Source organism: Oncorhynchus mykiss, chromosome 27 (assembly GCF_013265735.2).
Source record: "Oncorhynchus mykiss isolate Arlee chromosome 27, USDA_OmykA_1.1, whole genome shotgun sequence".
NCBI lineage: Eukaryota > Metazoa > Chordata > Actinopteri > Salmoniformes > Salmonidae > Oncorhynchus > Oncorhynchus mykiss.
Window position 1 is genome coordinate 44,424,295 of NC_048591.1, and position 26,741 is coordinate 44,451,035.

Sequence of the window (26,741 nt, forward strand, 5' to 3'; positions counted from 1 at the left end):
ATTGTCTACAGATGGCTGGTATAACAGCCTGCAGTTCAGCTGTGAATGAGGTTTGTGTTATTGTCTACAGATGGCTGCTATAACAGCCCGCAGTTCAGCTGTGAATGAGGTTTGTGTTATTGTCTACAGATGGCTGCTATAACAGCCTGCAGTTCAGCTGTGAATGAGGTTTGTGTTATTGTCTACAGATGGCTGCTATAACAGCCCGCAGTTCAGCTGTGAATGAGGTTTGTGTTATTGTCTACAGATGGCTGCTATAACAGCCTACAGTTCAGCTGTGAATGAGGTTTGTGTTATTGTCTACAGATGGCTGCTATAACAGCCTACAGTTCAGCTGTGAAGTATTGTAATCAATACAGGCTTTGTGAATAGGGGGAAGATTTAGGAAAACAGTCAATTCTGAAGCATTGAGCCGTCCCCATCACCCCCTACCCACCCCCATCACCTCCTACCCACCCCCATTGCTCCCTACCCACCCCCATCACCTCCTACCCACCCCCATCACCTCCTACCCACCCCCATTGCTCCCTACCCACCCCATAACCTCCTACCCACCCCCATCGCTCCCTACACACCCCATCACCTCCTACCCACCCCCATCGCTCCCTACCCACCCCTATCACCTCCTACCCACCCCCATCGCTCCCTACCCACTCCCATCGCTCCCTACCCACCCCCATCATCTCCTACCCACCCCCATCGCTCCCTACCCACCCCCATCACCTCCTACCCACCCCCATTGCTCCCTACCCACCCCCATCACCTCCTACCCACCCCCATTGCTCCCTACCCACCCCATCACCTCCTACCCACCCCCATCGCTCCCTACCCACTCCCATCGCTCCCTACCCACCCCCATCATCTCCTACCCACCCCCATCGCTCCCTACCCACCCCCATCACCTCCTACCCACCCCCATTGCTCCCTACCCACCCCCATCACCTCCTACCCACCCCCATTGCTCCCTACCCACCCCCATCACCTCCTACCCACCCCCATTGCTCCCTACCCACCCCCATCATCTCCTACCCACCCCCATCGCTCCCTACCCACCCCCATCACCTCCTACCCACCCCCATTGCTCCCTACCCACCCCCATCACCTCCTACCCACCCCCATTGCTCCCTACCCACCCCCATCACCTCCTACCCACCCCCATCACCTCCTACCCATCCCCATTGCTCCCTACCCACCCCCATCACCTCCTACCCACCCCCATTGCTCCCTACACACCCCATCACCTCCTACCCACCCCCATCGCTCCCTACCCACCCCATCACCTCCTACCCACCCCCATTGCTCCCTACCCACCCCCATCACCTCCTACCCACCCCCATTGCTCCCTACCCACCCCCATCACCTCCTACCCACCCCCATCGCTTCCTACCCACCCCCATCACCTTCTACCCACCCCCATCACCTCCTACCCATCCCCATTGCTCCCTACCCACCCCCATCACCTCCTACCCACCCCCATCGCTTCCTACCCACATCCATCGCTCCCTACACACCCCATCCCCTCCTACCCACCCCCATCGCTCCCTACCCACCCCCATCACCTCCTACCCACCCCCATCGCTCCCTACCCACTCCCATCGCTCCCTACCCACCCCATCATCTCCTACCCACCCCCATAAGCTCCTACCCACCCCCATTGCTCCCTACCCACCCCCATCACCTCCTACCCAACCCCATTGCTCCCTACCCACCCCCATCACCTCCTACCCACCCCCATTGCTCCCTACCCACCCCCATCACCTCCTACCCACCCCCATTGCTCCCTACCCACCCCCATCGCTCCCTACCCACCCCATCACCTCCTACCCACCCCCATCACCTCCTACCCACTCCCATCGCTCCCTACCCACCCCCATTGCTCCCTACCCACCCCCTCCTACCCACCCCCATTGCTCCCTACCCACCCCCATCACCTCCTACCCACCCCCATCGCTTCCTACCCACCCCCATCACCTTCTACCCACCCCCATCACCTCCTACCCATCCCCATTGCTCCCTACCCACCCCCATCACCTCCTACCCACCCCCATAGCTTCCTACCCACATCCATCGCTCCCTACACACCCCATCCCCTCCTACCCACCCCCATCGCTCCCTACCCACCCCCATCACCTCCTACCCACCCCCATCGCTCCCTACCCACTCCCATCGCTCCCTACCCACCCCATCATCTCCTACCCACCCCCATCGCTCCCTACCCACCCCCATAAGCTCCTACAAACCCCCATTGCTCCCTACCCACCCCCATCACCTCCTACCCAACCCCATTGCTCCCTACCCACCCCCATCACCTCCTACCCACCCCCATTGCTCCCTACCCACCCCCATCACCTCCTACCCACCCCCATTGCTCCCTACCCACCCCCATCGCTCCCTACCCACCCCATCACCTCCTACCCACCCCCATCACCTCCTACCCACTCCCATCGCTCCCTACCCACCCCCATTGCTCCCTACCCACCCCCTCCTACCCACCCCCATTGCTCCCTACCCACCCCCATTGCCCCCTACCCACCCCCATCGCTCCGTACCCACCCCCATCGCTCCCTACCCACCCCCATTGCTCCCTACCCATCGCTCCCTACCCACCCCCATCGCTTCCTACCCACTCCCATTGCTCCCTACCCACCCCCTCCTACCCACCCTCATTGCTCCCTAACCACCCCCATCACCTCCTACCCACCCCCATCGCTCCCTACCCACCCCCATCACCTCCTACCCACCCCCATCGCTTCCTACCCACCCCCATAAGCTCCTACAAACCCCCATTGCTCCCTACCCACCCCCATCACCTCCTACCCAACCCCATTGCTCCCTACCCACCCCCATCACCTCCTACCCACCCCCATTGCTCCCTACCCACCCCCATCACCTCCTACCCACCCCCATTGCTCCCTACCCACCCCCATCGCTCCCTACCCACCCCATCACCTCCTACCCACCCCCATCACCTCCTACCCACTCCCATCGCTCCCTACCCACCCCCATTGCTCCCTACCCACCCCCTCCTACCCACCCCCATTGCTCCCTACCCACCCCCATTGCCCCCTACCCACCCCCATCGCTCCGTACCCACCCCCATCGCTCCCTACCCACCCCCATTGCTCCCTACCCATCGCTCCCTACCCACCCCCATCGCTTCCTACCCACTCCCATTGCTCCCTACCCACCCCCTCCTACCCACCCTCATTGCTCCCTAACCACCCCCATCACCTCCTACCCACCCCCATCGCTCCCTACCCACCCCCATCGCTTCCTACCCACCCCCATCGCTTCCTACCCACCCCCATCGCTTCCTACCCACCCCCATCACCTCCTACCCACCCCCATCGCTTCCTACCCACCCCCATCGCTTCCTACCCACCCCCATCGCTCCCTACCCACCCCCATCGCTCCCTACCCACCCCCATCATTTCCTACCCACCCCCATCGCTTCCTACCCATCGCCTCCTACCCATCCCTCCCTACCCATCACTTCCTACCCACCCCCATCACTCCCACCCACCCCCATCACTTCCTACCCACCCCCATCGCTCCCTACACATCACTTCCTACCCACCCCCATCGCTTCCTACCCATCGCTACCTACCCATCGCTTCCTACCCATCGCTCCTACCCATCGATTCCTACCCACCCCCATCGCTCCCTACACATCACTTCCTACCGACCCCCATCGCTTCCTACCCACCCCCATCGCTCCCTACCCACCCCATCGCTCCTACCCATCGCTCCTACCCATCGCTTCCTACCCACCCCCATCGCTCCCTACACATCACTTCCTACCGACCCCCATCGCTTCCTACCCACCCCCATTGCTCCCTACACATCACTTCCTACCGACCCCCATCGCTTCCTACCCACCCCCATCGCTCCCTACACATCACTTCCTACCCACCCCCATCGCTCATTACCCCTACCTACTCACCCCCATCGCTCCTTACCCCTACCTACCCACCCCCATCGCCCCCTACCCCTACCTACCCACCCCCATCGCTCACTACCCCTACCACCCACCCCCATCGCTCATTACCCCTACCTACCCACCCCCATCGCCACCTACCCCTACCTACTCACCCCATCGCTCCCTACCCCTACCTACCCACCCCATCGCTCCTTACCCCTACCTACCCACCCCCATCGCCAACTACCCCTACCTACCCACCCCCATCGCTCATTACTCCTACCTACCCACCCCCATCGATCCCTACCCCTACCTACAGATTGACACTCATTCAGCTAGTCCCTAATCATCCCCTCCCTACCCACCCCCATCGCTCACTACCCCTACCTACCCACCCCAATCGCTCCTTACCCCTACCTACCCACCCCATCGCTCACTACCCCTACCTACCCACCCCCATCGCTCCTTACCCCTACCTACCCACCCCCATCGCTCACTACCCCTACCTACCCACCCCCATCGCTCCTTACCCCTACCTACCCACCCCCATCGCTCCTTACCCCTACCTACCCAACCCCATCGCTCCCTACCCACCCCCATCGCTCCCTACCCACCCCCATCGCTCACTACCCCCACCTACCCACCCCCATCGCTCCCTACCCCTACCTACCCACCCCCATCGCCCCCTACCCCTACCTGCCCACCCCCATCGCTCCTTACCCCTACCTGCCCACTCCCATCGTCCCCTACCCCTACCTGCCCACCCCCATCGTCCCCTACCCCTACCCGCCCACCCCCATCGTCCCCTACCCCTACCTACCCACCCCCATCGTCCCCTACCCCTACCTACCCACCCCCATCGCTCCCTACTCCTAACTACCCACCCCCATCGCTCCTTACCCCTACTTACCCACCCCCATCGCTCACTACCCCTACCTACCCACCCCCATCGCTCACTACCCCTACCTACGCACCCCCATCGCTCCCTACCCCTACCTACCCACCCCCATCGCTCACTACCCCTACCTACCCACCCCCATCGCTCATTACCCCTACCACCCACTCCCATCGCTCACTACCCCTACCTACCCACCCCCATCGATCCCTACACCTACCTACAGATTGACACTCATTCAGCTAGTCCTTAATCACCCCTCCCTACCCACCCCCATCGCTCACTACTCCTACCTACCCACCCCCATCGCTCACTACTCCTACCTACCCACCCCCATCGCTCACTACCCCTACCTACCCACCCCCATCGCTCCTTACCCCTACCTACCCAACCCCATCGCTCCCTACCCACCCCCATCGCTCCCTACCCACCCCCATCGCTCACTACCCCTACCTACCCACCCCCATCGCTCCTTACCCCTACCTACCCAACCCCATCGCTCCCTACCCACCCCCATCGCTCCCTACCCACCCCCATCGCTCACTACCCCTACCTACCCACCCCCATCGCTCCTTACCCCTACCTACCCAACCCCATCGCTCCCTACCCACCCCCATCGCTCACTACCCCTACCTACCCACCCCCATCGCTCCTTACCCCTACGCGCCCACCCCCATCGCTCCTTACCCCTACCTACCCACCCCCATCGCTCCTTACCACTACCTACCCACCCCCATCGCACCCTACCCACCCCCATCGCTCCCTACCCCTACCTACCCAACCCCATCGCTCCCTACCCACCCCCATCGCGCCCTACCCACCCCCATCGCTCACTACCCCTACCTACCCACCCCCATCGCTCCTTACCCCTACGCGCCCACCCCCATCGCTCCTTACCCCTACCTACCCACCCCCATCGCTCCTTACCCCTACCTACCCACCCCCATCGCGCCCTACCCACCCCCATCGCTCACTACCCCTACCTACCCACCCCCATCGCTCCTTACCCCTACCTACCCAACCTCATCGCTCCCTACCCACCCCCATCGCTCACTACCCCTACCTACCCACCCCCATCGCTCCTTACCCCTACGCGCCCACCCCCATCGCTCCTTACCCCTACCTACCCACCCCCATCGCTCCTTACCCCTACCTACCCACCCCCATCGCTCCCTACCCACCCCCATCGCTCCCTACCCACCCCCATCGCTCCTTACCCCTACCTACCCAACCCCATCGCTCCCTACCCACCCCCATCGCTCCCTACCCACCCCCATCGCTCACTACCCCTACCTACCCACCCCAATCGCTCCCTACCCCTACCTGCCCACCCCCATCGTCCCCTACCCCTAACTGCCCACCCCCATCGCTCCTTACCCCTACCCGCCCACCCCCATCGCTCCTTACCCCTACCTACCCACCCCCATCGCTCATTACCCCTACCTACCCACCCCCATCGCCCCCTACCCCTACCTACCCACCCCCATCGCCCCCTACCCCTACCTGCCCACCCCCATCGCTCCCTACCCCTACCTACCCACCCCCATCGCCCCCTACCCGCCCACCCCCATCGCTCCTTACCCCTACCTGCCCACCCCCATCGTCCCCTACCCCTACCTACCCACCCCCATCGTCCCCTACCCCTACCTACCCACCCCCATCGCTCCCTACTCCTACCTACCCACCCCCATCGGTCCTTACCCCTACCTACCCACCCCCATCGTCCCCTACCCCTACCTACCCACCCCCATCGCTCATTACCCCTACCACCCACCCCCATCGCTCACTACCCCTACCTACCCACCCCCATCGCTCACTACCCCTACCTACCCACCCCCATCGCTCCCTACCCCTACCTACCCACCCCCATCGCTCACTACCCCTACCTACCCACCCCCATCGCTCCCTACCCCTACCCGCCCACCCCCATCGCTCCTTACCCCTACCTACCCACCCCCATCGCTCCTTACCCCTACCTACCCAACCCCATCGCTCCCTACCCACCCCCATCGCTCCCTACCTACCCCCATCGCTCACTACCCCTACCTACCCACCCCCATCGCTCCTTACCCCTACCTACCCAACCCCATCGCTCCCTACCCACCCCCATCGCGCCCTACCCACCCCATCGCTCACTACCCCTACCTGTCCACCCCCATCGCTCCTTACCCCTACCCGCCCACCCCTATCGCTCCTTACCCCTACCTACCCACCCCCATCGCTCATTACCCCCACCTGCCCACCCCCATCGCCCCCTACCCCTACCTACCCACCCCCATCGCCCCCTACCCCTACCTGCCCACCCCCATCGCTCCTTACACCTACCTGCCCACCCCCATCGTCCCCTACCCCTACCTGCCCACCCCCATCGTCCCCTACCCCTACCTACCCACCCCCATCGTCCCCTACCCCTACCTACCCACCCCCATCGCTCCCTACTCCTACCTACCCACCCCCATCGCTCACTACCCCTACCTACCCACCCCCATCGCTCCCTACCCCTACCTACCCACCCCCATCGCTCCCTACCCCTACCTACCCACCCCCATCGCTCATTACCCCTACCACCCACCCCCATCGCTCACTACCCCTACCTACCCACCCCCATCGATCCCTACACCTACCTACAGATTGACACTCATTCAGCTAGTCCCTAATCACCCCTACCTACCCACCCCCATCGCTCACTACTCCTACCTACCCACCCCCATTGCTCACTACCCCTACCTACCCACTCCCATCGCTCCTTACCCTTACCTACCCACCCCATCACTCATTACCCCTACCTACCCAACCCCATCGCTCCCTACCCACCCCCATCGCTCCCTACCCACCCCCATCGCTCACTACCCCTACCTACCCACCCCCATCGCTCCTTACCCCTACCTACCCAACCCCATCGCTCCCTACCCACCCCCATCGCGCCCTACCCACCCCCATCGCTCACTACCCCTACCTACCCACCCCCATCGCTCCCTACCCACCCCCATCGCTCACTACCCCTACCTACCCACCCCCATCGCTCCTTCCCACCCCCATCGCTCCCTACCCCTACCTGCCCACCCCCATCGTCCCCTACCCCTACCTACCCACCCCCATCGTCCCCTACCCCTACCTACCCACCCCCATCGTCCCCTACCCCTACCTACCCACCCCCATCGCTCCCTACTCCTACTTACCCACCCCCATCGCTCACTACCCCTACCTACCCACCCCCATCGCTCCCTACCCCTACCTACCCACCCCCATCGCTCCCTACCCCTACCTACCCACCCCCATCGCTCATTACCCCTACCACCCACCCCCATCGTCCCCTACCCCTACCTACCCACCCCCATCGTCCCCTACCCCTACCTACCCACCCCCATCGCTCCCTACCCACCCCCATCGCGCCCTACCCACCCCATCGCTCACTACCCCTACCTGTCCACCCCCATCGCTCCTTACCCCTACCCGCCCACCCCTATCGCTCCTTACCCCTACCTACCCACCCCCATCGCTCATTACCCCCACCTGCCCACCCCCATCGCCCCCTACCCCTACCTACCCACCCCCATCGCCCCCTACCCCTACCTGCCCACCCCCATCGCTCCTTACACCTACCTGCCCACCCCCATCGTCCCCTACCCCTACCTGCCCACCCCCATCGTCCCCTACCCCTACCTACCCACCCCCATCGTCCCCTACCCCTACCTACCCACCCCCATCGCTCCCTACTCCTACCTACCCACCCCCATCGCTCACTACCCCTACCTACCCACCCCCATCGCTCCCTACCCCTACCTACCCACCCCCATCGCTCCCTACCCCTACCTACCCACCCCCATCGCTCATTACCCCTACCACCCACCCCCATCGCTCACTACCCCTACCTACCCACCCCCATCGATCCCTACACCTACCTACAGATTGACACTCATTCAGCTAGTCCCTAATCACCCCTACCTACCCACCCCCATCGCTCACTACTCCTACCTACCCACCCCCATTGCTCACTACCCCTACCTACCCACTCCCATCGCTCCTTACCCTTACCTACCCACCCCATCACTCATTACCCCTACCTACCCAACCCCATCGCTCCCTACCCACCCCCATCGCTCCCTACCCACCCCCATCGCTCACTACCCCTACCTACCCACCCCCATCGCTCCTTACCCCTACCTACCCAACCCCATCGCTCCCTACCCACCCCCATCGCGCCCTACCCACCCCCATCGCTCACTACCCCTACCTACCCACCCCCATCGCTCCCTACCCACCCCCATCGCTCACTACCCCTACCTACCCACCCCCATCGCTCCTTCCCACCCCCATCGCTCCCTACCCCTACCTGCCCACCCCCATCGTCCCCTACCCCTACCTACCCACCCCCATCGTCCCCTACCCCTACCTACCCACCCCCATCGTCCCCTACCCCTACCTACCCACCCCCATCGCTCCCTACTCCTACCTACCCACCCCCATCGCTCACTACCCCTACCTACCCACCCCCATCGCTCCCTACCCCTACCTACCCACCCCCATCGCTCCCTACCCCTACCTACCCACCCCCATCGCTCATTACCCCTACCACCCACCCCCATCGTCCCCTACCCCTACCTACCCACCCCCATCGTCCCCTACCCCTACCTACCCACCCCCATCGCTCCCTACTCCTACCTACCCACCCCCATCGCTCACTACCCCTACCTACCCACCCCCATCGCTCCCTACCCCTACCTACCCACCCCCATCGCTCCCTACCCCTACCTACCCACCCCCATCGCTCATTACCCCTACCACCCACCCCCATCGCTCACTACCCCTACCTACCCACCCCCATCGATCCCTACACCTACCTACAGATTGACACTCATTCAGCTAGTCCCTAATCACCCCTACCTACCCACCCCCATCGCTCACTACTCCTACCTACCCACCCCCATTGCTCACTACCCCTACCTACCCACTCCCATCGCTCCTTACCCTTACCTACCCACCCCATCACTCATTACCCCTACCTACCCAACCCCATCGCTCCCTACCCACCCCCATCGCTCCCTACCCACCCCCATCGCTCACTACCCCTACCTACCCACCCCCATCGCTCCTTACCCCTACCTACCCAACCCCATCGCTCCCTACCCACCCCCATCGCGCCCTACCCACCCCCATCGCTCACTACCCCTACCTACCCACCCCCATCGCTCCCTACCCACCCCCATCGCTCACTACCCCTACCTACCCACCCCCATCGCTCCTTCCCACCCCCATCGCTCCCTACCCCTACCTGCCCACCCCCATCGTCCCCTACCCCTACCTACCCACCCCCATCGCTCCTTACCCCTACCTACCCACCCCCATCGTCCCCTACCCCTACCTACCCACCCCCATCGCTCATTACCCCTACCACCCACCCCCATCGCTCACTACCCCTACCTACCCACCCCCATCGCTCACTACCCCTACCTACCCACCCCCATCGCTCCCTACCCCTACCTACCCACCCCCATCGCTCACTACCCCTACCTACCCACCCCCATCGCTCCCTACCCCTACCCGCCCACCCCCATCGCTCCTTACCCCTACCTACCCACCCCCATCGCTCCTTACCCCTACCTACCCAACCCCATCGCTCCCTACCCACCCCCATCGCTCCCTACCTACCCCCATCGCTCACTACCCCTACCTACCCACCCCCATCGCTCCTTACCCCTACCTACCCAACCCCATCGCTCCCTACCCACCCCCATCGCGCCCTACCCACCCCATCGCTCACTACCCCTACCTGTCCACCCCCATCGCTCCTTACCCCTACCCGCCCACCCCTATCGCTCCTTACCCCTACCTACCCACCCCCATCGCTCATTACCCCCACCTGCCCACCCCCATCGCCCCCTACCCCTACCTACCCACCCCCATCGCCCCCTACCCCTACCTGCCCACCCCCATCGCTCCTTACACCTACCTGCCCACCCCCATCGTCCCCTACCCCTACCTGCCCACCCCCATCGTCCCCTACCCCTACCTACCCACCCCCATCGTCCCCTACCCCTACCTACCCACCCCCATCGCTCCCTACTCCTACCTACCCACCCCCATCGCTCACTACCCCTACCTACCCACCCCCATCGCTCCCTAACCCTACCTACCCACCCCCATCGCTCCCTACCCCTACCTACCCACCCCCATCGCTCATTACCCCTACCACCCACCCCCATCGCTCACTACCCCTACCTACCCACCCCCATCGATCCCTACACCTACCTACAGATTGACACTCATTCAGCTAGTCCCTAATCACCCCTACCTACCCACCCCCATCGCTCACTACTCCTACCTACCCACCCCCATTGCTCACTACCCCTACCTACCCACTCCCATCGCTCCTTACCCTTACCTACCCACCCCATCGCTCACTACCCCTACCTACCCACCCCCATCGCTCCTTCCCACCCCCATCGCTCCCTACCCCTACCTGCCCACCCCCATCGTCCCCTACCCCTACCTACCCACCCCCATCGCTCCTTACCCTTACCTACCCACCCCATCACTCATTACCCCTACCTACCCAACCCCATCGCTCCCTACCCACCCCCATCGCTCCCTACCCACCCCCATCGCTCCCTACCCCTACCTACCCACCCCCATCGCTCCTTACCCCTACCTACCCAACCCCATCGCTCCCTACCCACCCCCATCGCTCCCTACCCACCCCCATCGCTCACTACCCCTACCTACCCACCCCCATCGCTCCTTACCCCTACCTACCCAACCCCATCGCTCCCTACCCACCCCCATCGCGCCCTACCCACCCCCATCGCTCACTACCCCTACCTACCCACCCCCATCGCTCCCTACCCACCCCCATCGCTCACTACCCCTACCTACCCACCCCCATCGCTCCTTCCCACCCCCATCGCTCCCTACCCCTACCTGCCCACCCCCATCGTCCCCTACCCCTACCTACCCACCCCCATCGCTCCTTACCCTTACCTACCCACCCCATCACTCATTACCCCTACCTACCCAACCCCATCGCTCCCTACCCACCCCCATCGCTCCCTACCCACCCCCATCGCTCCCTACCCCTACCTACCCACCCCCATCGCTCCTTACCCCTACCTACCCAACCCCATCGCTCCCTACCCACCCCCATCGCGCCCTACCCACCCCCATCGCTCACTACCCCTACCTACCCACCCCCATCGCTCCCTACCCACCCCCATCGCTCACTACCCCTACCTACCCACCCCCATCGCTCCTTCCCACCCCCATCGCTCCCTACCCCTACCTGCCCACCCCCATCGTCCCCTACCCCTACCTGCCCACCCCCATCGCTCCTTACCCCTACCCGCCCACCCCCATCGCTCCTTACCCCTACCTACCCACCCCCATCGCTCATTACCCCTACCTACCCACCCCCATCGCCCCCTACCCCTACCTGCCCACCCCCATCGCTCCCTACCCCTACCTACCCACCCCCATCGCCCCCTACCCCTACCTACCCACCCCCATCGCCCCCTACCCCTACCTACCCACCCCCATCGCCCCCTACCCCTACCTACCCACCCCCATCACCTCCTACCCACCCCCATCGCTCCCTACTTCTACCTACCCACCCCCATCGCTCATTACCCCTACCTACCCACCCCCATCGCCCCCTACCCCTACCTACCCACCCCCATCGCTCACTACCCCTACCTACCCACCCCCATCGCCCCCTACCCCTACCTACCCACCCCCATCGCTCCCTACCCCTACCTATCACCCCCATCACTCCCTACCCACCCCCATCGCTCCCTACCCGTACCTATCACCCCTATCACTCCCTACCCACCCCCATCACTCCCTACCCACCCCTATCGCTCCCTACCCCTCCCACTTGGCCCTAACCCATTGTTTCTGCAGGTCACAGATCTGCAAGGTGAAAGCAATATGGTGGACGCTTCACCACTGCACTGATACCTACCCAGACTCTTCAGAACTGCACTGATACCTACCCAGACTCTTCAGAACAGCACTGATACCTACCCAGACTCTTCAGAACAGCACTGATACCTACCCAGACTCTTCAGAACAGCACTGCTCATACCTACCCAGACTCTTCAGAACAGCACTGATACCTACCCAGACTCTTCAGAACAGCACTGCTCATACCTACCCAGACTCTTCAGAACTGCACTGCTCATACCTACCCAGACTCTTCAGAACTGCACTGCTCATACCTACCCAGACTCTTCAGAACAGCACTGATACCTACCCAGACTCTTCAGAACTGCACTGCTCATACCTACCCAGACTCTTCAGAACAGCACTGATACCTACCCAGACTCTTCAGAACTGCACTGCTCATACCTACCCAGACTCTTCAGAACAGCACTGATACCTACCCAGACTCTTCAGAACTGCACTGCTCATACCTACCCAGACTCTTCAGAACAGCACTGATACCTACCCAGACTCTTCAGAACTGCACTGCTCATACCTACCCAGACTCTTCAGAACTGCACTGCTCATACCTACCCAGACTCTTCAGAACGAACTGCAAACATGGGGGGGGGGGGGGGGGGGGGGGTGATTAGGGACTAGCTGAATCAGCGTCAATCTGTAGAGGGCCAGAACAGTTGCCAGTCAGTCCAGGAGAAAAGCTCAGTAATTAGGCCCATTGATGACTTGAAAACAATCTGTCCATGAGCATAATTGCAATTGGAATGCCTTCCAAATCGCAGCCTATTCCCTTTATAGTACACTACTATTGACCAAGGCCTATACTGTAGGTTCTTTGAGACAAGGAGTGTTATAGCAGCCCACTGAGAGTGGACTGATAGGCTCTTAGAGAAATATGTTCACATCTCAGTAATCAAGTCCCAGGGTCCAACAAATGAGAATCCTTTGTGAAGTGATTTCTTTGTTATACCATATTATAAACTTGGTGGTTCGAACCCTGAATGCTGATTTTTTTATATTTTATTTTACCTTTATTTAACTAGGCAAGTCAGTTAAGAACAAATTCTTATTTTCAATGACGGCCTAGGAACAGTGGGTTAACTGCCTTGTTCAGGGACAGAGCTGTACCTTGTCAGCTCGGGGGTTTGAACTTACAACCTTCCGGTTACTAGTATATCAGACCGTATACCACGGGTATGATAAAATATTTATTTTTACTGCTCTAATTCAGTCGGTAACCAGTTTATGATAGCAATAAGCCACCTCAAGGGGGTTGTGATATGTGGCCAATATATCATGGCTAAGGTTGAGTCGTGCATAAGAACATCCCTTGGCCGTGGTATATTGGCCACATACCACACCGCCTCGGGCCTCGTTGCTTAAATTCATATTAGCTATAGAGCACCAGTATAGAATAGCACTTCCTCACGACCCACAAGTACACACATGAACAGAAGTGTACGTACTAAAACTACATTTCCACACAGGGAAGGAAGTATCCATATTCAGAGGAGATTTGGTAATAAAGCTGCGTAATTCACCATCCCCATTCAGGTAACGCTTAGTTTCTGACTGAGCCGATAGAATGACGATCTGACATAATGAGAGGAGCTGTCTGTATGTTGGGAAAGAGCTCTGTGTCCCAAATGCCACCTTATTCCCTATAAATGGCACCCTATTATCAATATAGTGCACTACTTCTGACTGGGACACATAGGTCAATGATAACAAAAAGTGCACTATATAGGGAATAGGGTGCCATTTACAGGGAATAGGGTGCCATTTATTTAGAATAGGGTTCAATTTATAGAGAATAGGGTTCCATTTATAGAGAATAGGGTTCCATTTATAGGGAATAGGGTTCCATTTATAGAGAATAGGGTTCCATTTATAGGGAATAGGGTTCCATTTATAGAGAATAGGGTTCCATTTATAGGGAATAGGGTTCCATTTATAGGGAATAGGGTTCTATTTATAGGGGATAGGGTTCCATTTATTTAGAATAGGGTTCCATTTATAGGGAATAGGGTTCCATTTATTTAGAATAGGGTTCCATTTATAGGGAATAGGGTTCCATTTATAGGGAATAGGGTTCCATTTATAGGGAATAGGGTTCCATTTATAGGGAATAGGGTTCCATTTATAGGGAATAGGGTTCCATTTATAGGAAATAGGGTTCCATTTATAGAGAATAGGGTACCATTTACAGAGAATAGGGTTCCATTTATAGGGAATAGGGTTCCATTTATAGAGAATAGGGTGCCATTTATAGAGAATAGGGTTCCATTTATAGGGAATAGGGTTCCATTTATAGGGAATAGGGTGCCATTTACAGGGAATAGGGTTCCATTTATAGGGAATAGGGTTCCATTTATTTAGAACAGGGTTCCATTTATAGGGAATACGGTTCCATTTATAGAGAATAGGGTTCCATTTACAGGGAATAGGGTTCAATTTATAGAGAATAGGGTTCCATTTACAGGGAATAGGGTTCCATTTATAGGGAATAGGGTTCCATTTATAGGGAATAGGGTTCCATTTATAGAGAATAGGGTGCCATTTATAGAGAATAGGGTTCCATTTATAGGGAATAGGGTTCCATTTATAGGGAATAGGGTGCCATTTACAGGGAATAGGGTTCCATTTATAGGGAATAGGGTTCCATTTATTTAGAATAGGGTTCCTTTTATAGGGAATACGGTTCCATTTATAGAGAATAGGGTTCCATTTACAGGGAATAGGGTTCCATTTATAGGGAATAGGGTGCCATTTATAGGGAATAGGTTTCCATTTATAGGGAATAGGGTTCCATTTATAGGGAATAGGGTTCCATTTATAGGGAATAGGGTTCCATTTATAGGGAATAGGGTTCCATTTATAGAGAATAGGGTACCATTTACAGAGAATAGGGTTCCATTTATAGGGAATAGGGTTCCATTTATAGGGAATAGGGTTCCATTTATAGAGAATAGGGTGCCATTTATAGAGAATAGGGTTCCATTTATAGGGAATAGGGTTCCATTTATAGGGAATAGGGTGCCATTTACAGGGAATAGGGTTCCATTTATAGTGAATAGGGTTCCATTTATTTAGAATAGGGTTCCATTTATAGGGAATACGGTTCCATTTATAGAGAATAGGGTTCCATTTACAGGGAATAGGGTTCCATTTATAGAGAATAGGGTTCCATTTACAGGGAATAGGGTTCCATTTTTAGGGAATAGGGTTCCATTTATAGGGAATAGGGTTCCATTTATAGAGAATAGGGTGCCATTTATAGAGAATAGGGTTCCATTTATAGAGAATAGGGTTCCATTTATAGGGAATAGGGTTCCTTTTATAGGGAATACGGTTCCATTTATAGAGAATAGGGTTCCATTTACAGGGAATAGGGTTCCATTTATAGGGAATAGGGTGCCATTTATAGGGAATAGGTTTCCATTTATAGGGAATAGGGTTCCATTTATAGGGAATAGGGTTCCATTTATAGGGAATAGGGTTCCATTTACAGAGAATAGGGTTCCATTTATAGGGAATAGGGTTCCATTTATAGGGAATAGGGTTCCATTTATAGAGAATAGGGTGCCATTTATAGAGAATAGGGTTCCATTTATAGGGAATAGGGTTCCATTTATAGGGAATAGGGTGCCATTTACAGGGAATAGGGTTCCATTTATAGGGAATAGGGTTCCATTTATTTAGAATAGGGTTCCATTTATAGGGAATACGGTTCCATTTATAGAGAATAGGGTTCCATTTACAGGGAATAGGGTTCCATTTATAGAGAATAGGGTTCCATTTACAGGGAATAGGGTTCCATTTTTAGGGAATAGGGTTCCATTTATAGGGAATAGGGTTCCATTTATAGAGAATAGGGTGCCATTTATAGAGAATAGGGTGCCATTTATAGAGAATAGGGTTCCATTTATAGGGAATAGGGTTCCATTTATAGGGAATAGGGTGCCATTTACAGGGAATAGGGTTCCATTTATAGGGAATAGGGTTCCATTTATTTAGAATAGGGTTCCTTTTATAGGGAATACGGTTCCATTTAGAGAATAGGGTTCCATTTACAGGGAATAGGGTTCCATTTATAGGGAATAGGGTGCCATTTACAGGGAATAGGGTTCCATTTATAGGGAATAGGGTTCCATTTATTTAGAATAGGGTTCCATTTATAGGGAATACGGTTCCATTTATAGAGAATAGGGTTCCATTTACAGGGAATAGGGTTCCATTTATAGAGAATAGGGTTCCATTTACAGGGAATAGGGTTCCATTTATAGAGAATAGGGTTCCATTTATAGGGAATAGGGTTCCATTTATAGAGAATAGGGTTCCATTTACAGGGAATAGGGTTCCATTTATAGAGAATAGGGTTCCATTTACAGGGAATAGGGTTCCATTTATAGAGAATAGGGTTCCATTTATAGGGAATAGGGTTCCATTTATAGAGAATAGGGTTACATTTATAGGGAATAGGGTTCCATTTATAGGGAATAGGGTTCCATTTATAGAGAATAGGGTTCCATTTATAGAGAATAGCGTTCCATTTATAGGGAATAGGGTTACATTTGGGACGTACACCCATATCAAAGACATATCTACTCTGATAGGTAGAGCTCTTCTCCCAACACGGGACCCCACTAGGGTTTCAGAAACCTGCTGGATAAAACAAAGCGCCTAGAGAACCCACCAGACACGGCAGAGAGAGAGAGAGAGAGTGAGTGAGTGAGTGAGTGAGTGAGTGAGTGAGTGAGTGAGTGAGTGAGAGAGAGAGAGAGAGAGAGAGAGAGAGAGAGAGAGAGAGAGAGAGAGAGAGAGAGAGAGGGAGAGAAGAGGGAGCTATAGCGAGAGAGAGAGAGAGAGAGAGAGAGAGAGAGAGAGAAAGAGCGAGAGATAAAGAGAGAGAGAGAGAGAGCGAGAGTAAGAGCGAGAGATAAAGAGAGAGATGGGTAAGAGAGAGAGAGAGAGAGAGAGAGAGAGAGAGAGAGAGAGAGAGGATGGGTAGATAGAGAGATAAAGAGAGAGATGGGTAAGAGAGAGAGAGAGAGAGAGGATGGGTAGATAGAGAGATAAAGAGAGAGCAAGAGAAAAGAAAAACAGTGATGGTTGGAGTGCCTGTGGAAAAGCTGATGTAGACTGAATATTAATAGGCAGTGTTTCATTCCCCCTCTTCTTATGGTGGTTTGCTGCTTTGACTTTGGAAACTTTCCTTTTCCCCCTTGATCCTCCCGTGTTGAAAAGAAAATACAAGTCTCAGAAGCCGAGACAGAAGAGGAGTGAGAAAACAGTTCCTTAACCAAAAGGAGAGGATCCCGAGGTTACTCTCCGACTCACTTCTTCTATCTAGGGACGACCAGGCACGTACACGCTGGGGCCATTAATACTAACAAGACTTTGTTACGTCTTCTCTTCTCTGTATGTTTTGTTTGTGGCCTGGGAAGGATTAAACATGGATCTGGTCCTGGACACTCAAAGGCCTAAGACTCGCTGCAGAATATCTGACTAGACCCTGCAATAGACTAGTGTCCTGTCCATCAATGTGCCTCACTACAAAAACAGGAGAAAGTGTCCTGTCCAGGGGGTGTAGTGAGACAGACAGAACAGAGCTAGAATAGAGACAGACAGAACAGAGCTAGAATAGAGACAGACAGGCAGAACAGAGCTAGAGTAGAGACAGACAGGCAGAACAGAGCTAGAGTAGAGACAGACAGGCAGAACAGAGCTAGAGACAGACAGACAGACAGACAGACAGACAGACAGACAGACAGACAGACAGAACAGAGCTAGAGTAGAGACAGACAGGCAGACAGAACAGAGCTAGAGTAGAGACAGACAGGCAGACAGGACAGAGCTAGAGTAGAGACAGACAGACAGAACAGAGCTAGAATAGAGACAGACAGACAGACAGAACAGAGCTAGAATAGAGACAGACAGAACAGACCTAGAATAGAGACAGACAGAACAGAGCTAGAATAGAGACAGACAGACAGAACATAGCTATAGTAGAGACAGGCAGGAAGAACAGAGCTAGAGCAGAGCTAGAGTAGAGACAGACAGAACAGAGCTAGAGTAGAGACAGACCAGAGCTAGAGTAGAGACAGAACAGAGCTAGAGTAGAGACAGACAGAACTGACAGAACAGAACAGAGCTAGAGTAGAGACAGACAGAACAGAGCTAGAGTAGAGACAGAACAGAGCTAGAGTAGAGACAGACAGAACAGAGCTAGAGTAGAGACAGACAGAACAGACAGAACAGAGCTAGAGTAGAGACAGACAGAACAGAGCTTAGAGCAGCTTGGGTGGACAGCCGAGATAAACCATTTGAAACAGAATCAGAGAGCGTTAGAGAGTGAAAAGCCTCAGGTGACCATGATGGAGGGGGCTGGACAACAAGACTATAAACATCATGTAACTCCCAGTCCAGGTGTGGAGCAGGAGAGCTAATGTCCTTTCAGGATGTTGTGTGTGAAACAGCATACAGAAGGTAATGGAAAAGCACTCTGGACCGGTTGGATCTTGTTGTTTACCTCTTCTTCCTCTGAGTGGCGCGTTCATCTGTCTTCTGCTCTAATTGGTTCCTCCACTCACACACACGACACATTTACCACACACACCCCGTAGCGTCGGAGCACGCACACACACACACACACACATACATTTACCACACACACCCCGTAGCATCGGAGCATGCACACACACACTCACATTTACCACACACACCCCGTAGCGTCGGAGCACACACACACACACACACACACACACACACACACACACACACACACACACACACACACACACACACACACACACACACACACACACACTTGACTGTACAATGTTTACGGTGGTGCTTTATAATGACAGCCTGCACATTTATTAGAGTTCCCCGACTTCAGAGAGCATCTCCTCACACATCAGAGCACCGGGAGGGAGAGACGAGGCCCCAGGTAAATGGAAATAAACAGTCCAACATGGCACTGGAAACGCAACTGTGTGTGTGTGTGTGTGTGTGTGTGTGTGTGTGTTCCGACGCTACGGGGTGTGTGTGGTAAATGTGTCGTGTGTGTGTGTGTGTGTGAACCCAAGTACCTAGGATGTTTTGTGCATTTATACCCACAGATCCCCCCCCCTCCCCACACTGGACACTCATACATAGCCATAAGGATACTTCCCAGGCGAGGCCACAGCCACCCTGTAGTTGGTCTGGCTCCTGGTTGGGTGGAAGTTCAACAGAAACAGCACGTTGCCTCTCTCGAACACTATCACCTTGTCTCCCTCGTGCTTGGCACTCACAAACGCCTGCAAGGAACACAGTCACAGGAGAAATCTTTCAGAAACGTACCACATCACCCTCATCAATACAAGGAACACAGTCACAGGAGAAACATTTCAGAAACGTACCACATCACCCTCATCAATACAAGGAACACAGTCACAGGAGAAATCTTTCAGAAACGTTTCAGAAACGTACCACATCACCCTCATCAATACAAGGAACACAGTCACAGGAGAGATCTTTCAGAAACGTACCACATCACCCTCATCAATACAAGGAACACAGTCACAGGAGAAATCTTTCAGAAACGTTTCAGAAACGTACCACATCACCCTCATCAATACAAGGAACACAGTCACAGGAGAAACATTTCAGAAACGTTTCAGAAACGTACCACATCACCCTCATCAATACAAGGAACACAGTCACAGGAGAAACATTTCAGAAACGTTTCAGAAACGTACCACATCACCCTCATCATTACACCGTCATCGATACTCAACCATGTCAGTTTTTGTTACTACCTATCCATCAACAGAAGCTTCATAGTAACACCGTGGACGAGCTTTATTTCTGTCCAAAAAAAAACGCATGTCGAAAACCACTGAGATAAATCGTCCAGTTTAAAAGGTATGGGAAGTCTCATGTTGAAATAGACATTGGTACAAGAGTGATTGGCAGTTTATTCCCTAACCTCCATCCCATCCAATCCTCCCTCTATCCCTCCGCCTGTCTGTCCAATCACAAAAGAGTTTATCTCTGGCTCAACAGTGAATATTCTAGCTATGTAATTGGCTGAGGGGGAGAGGGGGGGGGGGGGGGGGGGGGAGAGTAAGGCATCGTGGGAAACCGGATTGAGCTATAAATAGTTGTCCGGGTGACATTGTTAATCTCCCCTAATAACACGTTAACGGCACCCTATTACGTATGGGCCCTGGTCACAAGTAGTGCACTATATAGGGAATAGGGCCCTGGTCTAAAGTAGTGCACTATATAGGGAATAGGGATCTGGTCACAAGTAGTGCACTATATAGGGAATAGGGTGCCATTTGGGATGCATGGCTAAATGCTTGGCAGAGTTATCGTAACATGGTGAAGTGTAGTCAGGGTTAACAGACACTGTTCCATGTTAACTCAGTCTAACATCATTACACAGCCATGTTAACTCAGTCTAACATTATACAGCCATGTTAACCCAGTCTAACATCATTATACAGCCATGTTAACCCAGTCTAACATCATTATACAGCCATGTTAACCCAGTCTAACATCATTATACAGCCATGTTAACCCAGTCTAACATCATTATACAGCCATGTTAACTCAGTCTAACATCATTATACAGCCATGTTAACCCAGTCTAACATCATTATACAGCCATGTTAACTCAGTCTAGCATCATTATACAGCCATGTTAACCCAGTCTAACATTATACAGCCATGTTAACTCAGTCTAACATCATTATACAGCCATGTTAACTCAGTCTAACATCATTATACAGCCATGTTAACTCAGTCTAACATCATTATACAGCCATGTTAACTCAGTCTAACATCATTATACAGCCATGTTAACCCAGTCTAACATCATTATACAGCCATGTTAACCCAGTCTAACATCATTATACAGCCATGTTAACTCAGTCTAACATCATTATACAGCCATGTTAACCCAGTCTAACATCATTATACAGCCATGTTAACTCAGTCTAGCATCATTATACAGCCATGTTAACCCAGTCTAACATTATACAGCCATGTTAACTCAGTCTAACATCATTATACAGCCATGTTAACTCAGTCTAACATCATTATACAGCCATGTTAACTCAGTCTAACATCATTATACAGCCATGTTAACTCAGTCTAACATCATTATACAGCCATGTTAACCCAGTCTAACATCATTATACAGCCATGTTAACCCAGTCTAACATCATTATACAGCCATGTTAACTCAGTCTAGCATCATTATACAGCCATGTTAACCCAGTCTAACATTATACAGCCATGTTAACCCAGTCTAACATCATTATACAGCCATGTTAACTCAGTCTAACATCATTATACAGCCATGTTAACTCAGTCTAACATCATTATACAGCCATGTTAACTCAGTCTAACATCATTATACAGCCATGTTAACTCAGTCTAACATCATTATACAGCCATGTTAACTCAGTCTAACATCATTATACAGCCATGTTAACTCAGTCTAACATCATTATACAGCCATGTTAACCCAGTCTAACATCATTATACAACCATGTTAACCCAGTCTAACATCATTATACAGCCATGTTAACCCAGTCTAACATCATTACACAGCCATGTTAACCCAGTCTAACATCATTACACAGCCATGTTAACCCAGTCTAACATCATTACACAGCCATGTTAACCCAGTCTAACATCATTACACAGCCATGTTAACTCAGTCTAACATTATACAGCCATGTTAACACAGTCTAACATCATTACACAGCCATGTTAACCCAGTCTAACATCATACAGCCATGTTAACCCAGTCTAACATCACACAGCCATGTTAACCCAGTCTAACATCATTACACAGCCATGTTAAACCAGTCTAACATCACACAGCCATGTTAACCCAGTCTAACATTATACAGCCATGTTAACCCAGTCTAACATCACACAGCCATGTTAACCCAGTCTAACATCATCACACAGCCATGTTAACTCAGTCTAACATCATCACACAGCCATGTTAACCCAGTCTAACATTACACAGCCATGTTAACCCAGTCTAACATCATTACACAGCCATGTTAACCCAGTCTAACATTACACAGCCATGTTAACCCAGTCTAACATTACACAGCCATGTTAACCCAGTCTAACATTATACAGCCATGTTAACCCAGTCTAACATCATCACACAGCCATGTTAACTCAGTCTAACATCATCACACAGCCATGTTAACCCAGTCTAACATCATTACACAGCCATGTTAACCCAGTCTAACATTACACAGCCATGTTAAGGCAGTCTAACATCACACAGCCATGTTAACCCAGTCTAACATCATTATACAGCCATGTTAACCCAGACTAACATCATTACACAGCCATGTTAACCCAGTCTAACATTATTATACAGCCATGTTAACCCAGTCTAACATCATTATACAGCCATGTTAACCCAGTCTAACATCATTATACAGCCATGTTAACTCAGTCTAACATCATTACACAGCCATGTTAACCCAGTCTAACATCATTACACAGCCATGTTAACCCAGTCTAACATCATTATATAGCCATGTTAACCCAGTCTAACATCATTATACAGCCATGTTAACCCAGTCTAACATCATTATACAGCCATGTTAACTCAGTCTAATATCATTACACAGCCATGTTAACCCAGTCTAACATCATTACACAGCCATGTTAACCCAGTCTAACATCACACAGCCATGTTAACCCAGTCTAACATCACACAGCCATGTTAACTCAGTCTAACATCACACAGCCATGTTAACCCAGTCTAACATCACACAGCCATGTTAACCCAAGTACCTGCTGCCTGTATGTTCACCTACAGGCCCTTCCCTCACTTAGCTTTACTTAGGTTGCCATTTGGGATGTACCCTCAATAGACTGATCCAGTTGGGAGAGGAACACTGCCCGCCCACTACCCTACTAACGCAAAGCTCCAACACAACCTCCAAACCCACCTCTAAACACCAATAGCAACTGAGCCCTTTGGTCTGGGGGGAATGAGGCAACATTAAACCAAAGTCAGAATCATGCTCACTATGCAGAATAACCAAGGCAATGTATTGATTGGGGAGGCGGGTAGCCTAGTGGTTAGAGCGTTGGCCCAGTAACCGAAAGGTTGCTAGATCGAATCCCCGAGCTGACAAGGTAAAAATCTGTTGTTCTGCCCCACTGTTCCTAGACCATCCCGGTAGGCTGTCATTGAAAATAAGAAATTGTTCTTAACTGACCCGCCTAGTTAAATAAAGATTAAATAAAGAAATACAAAAAATTGATACACTACTGAAAGAATTCAATGCGCTGGCACCATGTGATTTGGATGTATCGTTGTCTCTATCTTCTTGCCTTTTGTTCTGTTGTCTGTGCCCAATTATGTTTGTACCATGTTGTGTGCTGCTACCATATTGTGCTGCTGCCATGTTGTGTTGCTACTATGTTGTTGTCATGTTGTGTTGCTGCCATGCTGCGTTGTTGTCTTAGGTCTCTCTTTATGGAGTGTTGTGTTGTCTCTCTTGTTGTGATGTGTGTTTTGTCCTATTTTTTTTATATATTTTTTTTATCCCCTGTCCCCGCAGGAGGCCATTTCGCCTTTTGGTGGTAGGTTGTCTTTGTAAATAAGAATTTGTTCTTAACTGAGTTGTCTAGTTAAATAACGGTTAAACAAAATAAAATTAAAAAAATGCATGATCAGTTGTTGGCTAGATCTGTGAATGGATAAAAGCATCTGCTAAATGGCAAATAGCAGCGTCCTTCATGTCTCCTCTTCATCAGTAGTAACAGTTACAATAGTAGTAGTAGTAACAGTAACAATAGTAGTAATAGTAACAATAGTAGTAGCAGTAACAACAGTAGTAGTAGTAACAATAGTACTAACAGTAGCAATAGTAGTAACAATAGTAGTAACAATAGTAGTAACAATAGTAGTAGTAGTAGTAGTAGCAGTAACAACAGTAGTAGTAGTAACAATAGTAGTAGTAGTAACAATAGTAGTAACAATAGTAGTAACAATAGTAGTAGTAGTAACAGTAGTAGTAACAATAGTAGTAGTAGTAGTAGTAGTAGCAGTAACAATAGTAGTAGCAGTAACAATAGTAGTAGTAGTAACAATAGTAGTAGCAGTAACAATAGTAGTAACAATAGTAGTAGCAGTAACAATAGTAGTAACAACAGTAGTATTAGTATAAATAGTAGTAACAATAGTAGTAACAATAGTAGTAGCAGTAACAACACTAGCAGTAGTAACAATAGTAGTAGTAGTAACAATAGTAGTAACAATAGTAGTAACAATAGTAGTAGTAGTAGTAGTAGTAGTAGCAGTAACAATAGTAGTAGTAGTAGTAGTAACAATAGTAGTAACAACAGTAGTAGTAGTAACAATAGTAGTAGTAGTAACAATAGTAGTAGTAGTAACAGTAACAATAGTAGTAGCAGTAACAGTAACAATAGTAGTAACAATAGCAGTAACAGTAACAATAGTAGTAACAATAGTAGTAGTAGTAACAATAGTAGTAGTAGTAACACTAGTAGTAACAATAGTAGTAACAATAGTAGTAGTAGTAGTAACAATAGTAGTAACAATAGTAGTAGTAGTAACACTAGTAGTAACAATAGTAGTAACAATAGTAGTAGTAGTAGCAATAGTAGTAGTAGTAACAATAGTAGTAGTAGTAACAATAGTAGTGGTAACAGTAACAATAGTAGTAGTAGTAACAATAGCAGTAGCAGTAACAGTAACAATAGTAGTAGTAGTAACAATAGCAGTAACAATAGTAGTAGTAGTAGTAGTAGCAGTAACAATAGTAGTAGCAGTAACAATAGTAGTAGCAGTAACAGTAACAATAGTAGTAACAATAGTAGTAACAATAGTAGTAGTAGTAGTAACAATAGTAGTAACAATAGTAGTAGTAGTGACAATAGTGGTAGTAACAGTAACAGTAGTAGTAGTAGTAACAATAGTAGTAACAATAGTAGTAACAATAGTAATAGTAACAGTAACAGTAGTAGTAGTAGTAACAATAGTAGTAGTAGTAGTAGTAGTAAAACTAGTAGTAGTAGTAGTAACAGTAACAATAGTAGTAGTAGTAACAATAGTAGTAGTAACAGTAACAGTAGTAGTAGTAGTAACAATAGTAGTAGTAGTAAAACTAGTAGTAGTAGTAGTAACAGTAACAATAGTAGTAGTAGTAACAGTAGTAGTAGTAGTAACTGTAACAATAGTAGTAGCAGTAACAGTAACAATAGTAGTAGTAGCAGTAACAACAGTAACAATAGTAGTAGTAGTAGAAACAGTAGTAGTAATAGTAGTAGAAGTAACGGTAGCAGTAACACTAGTAGTAGTAGTAGTAACAGTAGTAGTAGTAACAGTAGTAGTAGTAGTAACTGTAACAATAGTAGTAGCAGTAACATTAACAATAGTAGTAGCAGTAACAGTAACAATAGTAGTAGTAGCAGTAACAACAGTAACAATAGTAGTAGTAGTAGTAACAAAAGTAGTAGGAGTAGTAGTAACAGTAGTAGTAGTAACAGTAACAGTAGCAACAGTAGTAGTGGCAGTAGTAGTAGTAACAATAGTAGTAGTAGTAACAGTAACAATAGTATTAACAATAGTAGTAGTAGTAGTAGTAACAATAGTAGTAGTAGTAGTAACAGTAGCAGTAACAATAGTAGTAACAATAGTAGTAGTAGTAGTAGTAGTAGTAGCAGTAGTAGTAACAATAGTAGTAGTAACAGTAGTGGTAGTAGTAGCAATAGTAGTAGTAGTTGTAGTAGTAGTAGTAACAGTACTTGTAGTTGGATCCAAGATGGCGTAGCAGTAGGACGTGTTGTCGTGTCCCTTGTATATATCGTTCGTTTTCGTTTCGTTTTTTTTTTCTTCACATATCTTTAAAACTTTTTGCTGAACCTCAACTTCTTCTAAATACTCTCCTGCAACCCGCCTCACCCAACGTAGCTTTTTTTCCTAAAGTA

General features: G+C 51.5%; 1 protein-coding gene across 1 annotated transcript in view; it reads right to left on the bottom strand.

The window, feature by feature from the left end:
* The window catches only part of gbe1b (glucan (1,4-alpha-), branching enzyme 1b), a 359,324-nt gene that overhangs the window by 61,976 nt on the left and 270,607 nt on the right, over positions 1-26,741 (bottom strand). The window contains exon 14 of the mRNA XM_036964774.1: positions 19,920-20,050. Within this exon, the coding sequence (XP_036820669.1) occupies positions 19,920-20,050 (131 nt within the window). The remainder of the gene's footprint in view (positions 1-19,919; positions 20,051-26,741) is intronic.